The 6,041-nt window shown below is 51.7% G+C and overlaps 1 gene segment (V, D, J or C); it reads left to right on the plus strand.

The window, feature by feature from the left end:
• The first annotated feature begins 4,414 nt into the window (after positions 1-4,414).
• On the plus strand, positions 4,415-4,963 carry LOC112549070. The segment is given in 2 exon segments: positions 4,415-4,540; positions 4,644-4,963. Coding segments are annotated over 2 exon segments (372 nt in total).
• The last annotated feature ends 1,078 nt before the right edge of the window (positions 4,964-6,041 follow it).

Genomic DNA, 6,041 nt, shown 5'->3' on the forward strand with positions numbered 1-6,041 from the left:
TAGGGGTGGTGAAGCCTGGAGAGACCCTCACCCTGACCTGCGCCGTGACTCGTGATTCAGACAAGATCATCTCCAGTGGCTGTTGCTATTGGACCTGGATCCAGCAGAGCCCTGGCAAAGGCCTAGAGTGGATGGGGTATATAGTTAAAAGTGGAAGCACAAGCTATGCCCCATCCCTGCAAAGCAGGATCTCCCTCACAGTGGATTCCTCCAGGAACCAGTTCTCCCTGCATCTGCGCTCCTTGACAGCCGCCGATACGGCTAACAAAATGTGCCAGGGACACAGTAATACAGAGCAGAGCAGGGCTGTGCAAAAAGGGGAAACAGGCAGTGAACACCATAGAGGGAGTGATGCAACTCAGAAACAAGCCCTCACTGACAGAAACCTGTATAAATGGAGCGAAAATTGTAAGAGATGTATGAGGAGGTAGGAGGGGAGGAGGAAACACGTGACCGGTAGAGGCTAAACTTTTAGTTTCCCCCAATGTGACAGGTAAGAGGGGAAGACACTGGAAAAGAGAGGAGCAATAAAGGAGACAGACTGAGGGGGCTGGATGGATACAGGGGCCATGTGGACAGGTGGGAAGGAATGAGGAGTCACAAGGAGATGTATTGATGCTTAAAGGCTCCAGGAAGCAGTTCTGGAAATACCAGCTGTAACTTCTGACCTACAAGGAGCCACATTCACCCACAACCAGCTTCCCATACCAGGCCCTGCCCAAATGTAAAGACAATTAATCATAGAGCAGCTGGGCTGGCAGGAGGTCACATCTAGACCAACCCCCTTCTCAAGACAGCGTGAGCCATATCTGAACCAGGTCAGACGAGTACCTGGCTAAGATTACACAAAAGCCCTGTCACAAAACTACAAGGCCCGTTGCCTCCAAACACCAGGAACACCCAAAATTACCCCAAGTAGTCAAGAGAAAAGGGCTGGCAATATCCCTCCAGTGCAGGGGATGTTCATATACATTTAGGAGAGCCAGAACAACCCTGATAGGACAGAGAAGGACAGGATTTCCCAGCCCTGGACTCTACTCTTGGAGATGCCCCATTTCCCAGCACTCAAAAGGCAGCTGATGACCCAGGGAGATCGCCAGCACCAACACCATCTGCTTTTCCTGCTCAGAGTGAGGTCCCTGCACAGGGAGAAGTGGCAGGGCACTCTGTGTGTGCCCTGAGCCAAGGGCAGAGACATGGAGCAACAGGCACTGCCTATACCACATGGGCACACGCACATAGAGAAGCAACATATGCACACACATATATGCCCATCCATATCACTCCTACCTGGCTATGACAAGCCATGGCTGTGCAAACCTAGCCCAATCCCCTCAGAGCCACTGCGCCACGAATTGAGCTGCCCTCTTGGGCTCTGTGGTGTGGCGGACAGGGCTGGCCCGTGGACCCCAGCCGGCAGCGAGGGGAGGGGAGCTGCTCACCCCCGCGAGGCCTGGCACATCAGTGAGCCAGGTCCTGCTGCAGCTGCCCTGAGGGCTGCGCGGAGCGGGGTTGCTCCAGCCGCGCCTGATTGGACGAACTGGGGACGGGCTCCGCCCCTTGCCCCCATCACTTGGCTGGGGGAGCTGCAGCATGGCCCGCGCCCTGCTCACATGTGTGGTGGACAGAGGCAGGGGGTAAGTTCCCATATGGGGCAGACCCATTTCATTGCCAGACAGCAGCAGGGCCAGTCCTGAGCATGCCTGCAGAGACCAACCCAGGGGCGTCTGGGAGTAGCAGCAGGAGACCACAGCAGAACAAGAGGATGCTGATACGACTGGGCCCAGCTCCTGCCTCCAGCTGCCTGCACATACACAGGGCAGAATGGGGCTCCCCATCGTGCAGCACTCAAGGGCAGCTTTGCCACTGCCCACACCCTGCAGGTAGAAAGGGAAAGTCCTGCGAAAGCCTGAACTACTCCAGTAGGCCTCCAGACAACCAGGGGCTGGGGCTTTATGCAGCTGTGTAGGACTGTGCTCCAAATGGTCAACCATCCTGGGCCACTCAGGTTTTTCACAGGAGGCAAAATATTTAGGCATCCAGGAGTTGGTGTCCTCCCCAGTTCAGGATCTGTTCATGGCAGGATGTATCCCTGATGGACCTGGCCCTTCTCCTATCCCAGAGACCAGATGAGTGCACATCTACACGGTGTGATGCAGACGGACACACCAGATCCATGCTTGCAGCATCCCCCCGCACACGTGGACACCAGCGGGCAGAGACACCCAGCACACGTGCATGGGCAGAGATAAGCACAAAGCAGCCATGAAGGACCACCTGCCCTCTTAGGAAAGGAAGTATTTTTATGCTCTCTTTCCCCCCACCTTTTCCCTCATTTGCCCTGTTCAAATGATAGCCAGTTTCCCAGACATGAAGCAAATTCACAGCTTTTAACCCTCACACACTGGGATTCCTTGCATCTGCAAAAAAAATGGATCCAATTTGATTAGATTTTTGTATTCTGGTTATCACCCCCTCAGCTCCTGTGTGTCCCAGCTGCCAGCGGAGGGTTCAGGATTGAGAGTGTGGTTGAGGGTAGAAAGGTACGAAAGGTTTGTTGACTTAACAAAAACACAACTACGCATAGTACGTTAAGACAAATAATGACAGACGATAATAATTTGCATCGGCAACTTATCGGCAGTCCCTTCTGATGCCTGATGTACGAGAAGTTTCTCTTTCCACAAAGCTCAGCCAAGTCAGGCATCTCTGATCAGCGCTGTCCGAGAGGTACTGGGCAGGGCCCTGGTATTCAGTCCCTGGGCTCCTTGAGATCCACGGGCCCACTGATCCAGGTCAATAACTAATTAGTCCCTCTATCTTCCTAATGAATGATTTCTGGGTGTGCCAGCCAATTTATAACTTCTGAGCTGTGCTGATAAGTTACAGCCATTCAGATTCTTTTTACTTCAACTGTCCTTAGACGGACCAATAGCAGTACAGGCCTTGCATTCCTTTGATAAGGTTAATTTAAACGATACCACAGGGCCTTACTACTTCAAGGCTTTGGTAAATTTACCTGGCCTTACTTTATACACGGCCTTACTCCATCATAAACTTTAATTAGGCTCTTAGCAACAAGATACAGCTTAATACCTAAACAAATGACAGAAAAAACACTTGGTCTAATCTTCATGGAGCGTTAGCCATAATTTTCAGCTGTCACACTATGAAACAAGTTGTCACTTTTAGCCTAGGTCAGGGATCATCTGAATAAAGTAAGGCACCCCAAGCTGTTGGGGCTCAGTCCGCTGATTGCGCATTGAAGTAGCATGGACCCATCCTTCACTGAGACACTGGATTTTTCCCCTGGCAGGACTCCTGGATATTTCCCCGGGAGAGAGGGGAAGTCCCACACAATGGGAGGTTTTGCCTTGATAAGATCCAGCCAGAGAAACAATGTGGAACTCCTCTAGGTCTTTATTTGCTGCCCAGGCTCCTGGTTTGTTGTACCATTTGCCTGGTACAGTAACAAAGCCGACTCCCCATTTCCAGGTTTCTCCATGGCTCTCAAAACCCCTGTAGTCAACAGCCAAACCTGCCTTGTGTGTGATCTGTGAAAGGCAGGTCAATAACTAATTAGTCCCTCTATCTTCCTAATGAATGATTTCTGGGTGTGCCAGCCAATTTATAACTTCTGAGCTGTGCTGATAAGTTACAGCCATTCAGATTCTTTTTACTTCAACTGTCCTTAGACGGACCAATAGCAGTACAGGCCTTGCATTCCTTTGATAAGGTTAATTTAAACCATACCACAGGGCCTTACCACTTCAAGGCTTTGGTAAATTTACCTGGCTTTCCTTTATACACGGCCTTACTACATCATAAACTTTAATTAGGCTCTTAGCAACAACATACAGCTTAATACCTAAACAAATGACAGAAAAAACACTTGGTCTAATCTTCATGGAGCGTTAGCCATAATTTTCAGCTGTCACACTATGAAACAAGTTGTCACTTTTAGCCTAGGTCAGGGATCATTTGAATAAAGTAAGGCACCCCAAGCTGTTGGGGCTCAGTCCGCTGATTGCGCATTGAAGTAGCATGGACCCATCCTTCACTGAGACACTGGATTTTTCCCCTGGCAGGACTCCTGGATATTTCCCCGGGAGAGAGGGGAAGTCCCACACAATGGGAGGTTTTGCCTTGATAAGATCCAGCCAGAGAAACAATGTGGAACTCCTCTAGGTCTTTATTTGCTGCCCAGGCTCCTGGTTTGTTGTACCATTTGCCTGGTACAGTAACAAAGCCGACTCCCCATTTCCAGGTTTCTCCATGGCTCTCAAAACCCCGTTAGTCAACAGCCAAAACTGCCTTGTGTGAGACCTGTGAAAACTTATAAAAGAAGTACATGCAAATGTTGTTCCCTAATTTCCTGCTTAACTCATGGAAGGTTCCTCCTTAAACACCAGCCCTGGCTCTGTGCACCTCAGTGTTGCCCCAGAGCTGCCACCTCCTGTCTGCTGGGGACACCGGGCATGAGCCACAATGACCATGACACCAGCACTGGCTTTGCTCATCCTTCTGGCAGCTCCACCAGGTAAGTGCCTCCTGTCCTGTGCAACAGGGGGATGCAGCGGCAGGATGAGAGTGAGACGGGTAGAAGATTGACCATTTGCTAATGATGTATTTTTCTCCGTTAGGTATCCTGGCCCAGGTCACGCTGAAGGAGTCTGGCCCAGGGGTCGTGAAGCCCGGAGAGACCCTCAGCCTGACCTGCACCGTGTCTGGATTTTCTCTCACTAGCTATCATATGCAGTGGGTTCGGCAGGCAGCAGGGAAAGGGCTGGAGTGTGTTGGAGGTATCTGGAGTGCTGGAGGCACTAACTATAACAGTGCTCTCCAAAGCCGCCTCAACATCAGCAGAGACACTTCCAGAAGCCAAGTGCACCTGCGCCTGACTGGGGTCCAACCTGGAGACACAGCCTGGTATTACTGTGCCAGAGACTCACACAGTGAATGAAAATGCATGAGAGCCTGCACAAAAACCAGCCCTGCAGGACCTGCCTGCCTGTGTGAGCACTGGAGGCAGCAGATGCCGGGCTCGTGCTCCGCTGCCTGCTGGGTGACGGGTTGGGGACATCAGGCCTTTTAGATCACTTGAACCAGCCAGGAACTAAATCCAGGGAAGGTTCAAAGGTGACCGCTGGGTCAGCAGCTGCTATTTAGAAAGGACCCAGGAGTCCCAGTTCATCGTGCCCCCTGCTCTGCTTGTCCTTGCAGGAATACAAAGCAAAGATTCCCTAGGATGGCACTCAGGACACAGACTGCTGTGCTGTTACAGGACTAGGGACACAGCTCTGTAGTCCTGATGTTGGTCCTGGACTTTAATTAGCACTCTCCAATTAACAGCTGAGCCCAGTCCAGGCCCCAACCTCCATTGCCCTGCTTGCCCCTCCTGCACTGCCCATATCCTGCTCCTGGTTGATTTGCCTGAGGCCAACCCCCATTACACCATCCCATCTGGGGAAGGGCTGGGAGCGGGGAGTCTCCCAGAGACAGCACCCAGAATCTTGCACACCCAGAAGGCAGAGCACTGCACGCTGACAATTAATTACTCCAGAACACGAACAGCACAGGGGACAGCCCCTCCACACGCCCACTGTGCTCTGATTTCAGGGCTGCAGCAAAAGCCACCAGCCCAGACACACAAAGGCAGCTGCTGGCTACCCACCACCCCCTGCAGCTGTATGGAGAAGAGCACAAGAGACCCACCACATCCCCAACACATGCCTGTGCCCACAAGAGAAATTCCAACAGAGAGTAGTTGGAAACCAGATTCAGTACATTGCAGTGATCAACTAGAAAGTGGAAAGAAATCCCCTTTCCCATTCCTTGTAGCTGTCATACATTGTCCCATCCAGCACCAAGAACAAGTGGCAGAAACACTCACCACCTGTGCTCAGAGAGTGTTCAACTGGGAGACACAAATGCCCAGACCAGAAGAAGGGCTCTTTGTGCTAGAAACTGTATCTAACATGTCTCTCAAGTCTGCTTTTGGCACTGTAGGAACCCCCCCCCCCCCCCCCCCCCGCCCCTCC

Source organism: Alligator sinensis, unplaced genomic scaffold (assembly GCF_000455745.1).
Source record: "Alligator sinensis unplaced genomic scaffold, ASM45574v1 scaffold3026_1, whole genome shotgun sequence".
Classification (NCBI taxonomy): domain Eukaryota; kingdom Metazoa; phylum Chordata; order Crocodylia; family Alligatoridae; genus Alligator; species Alligator sinensis.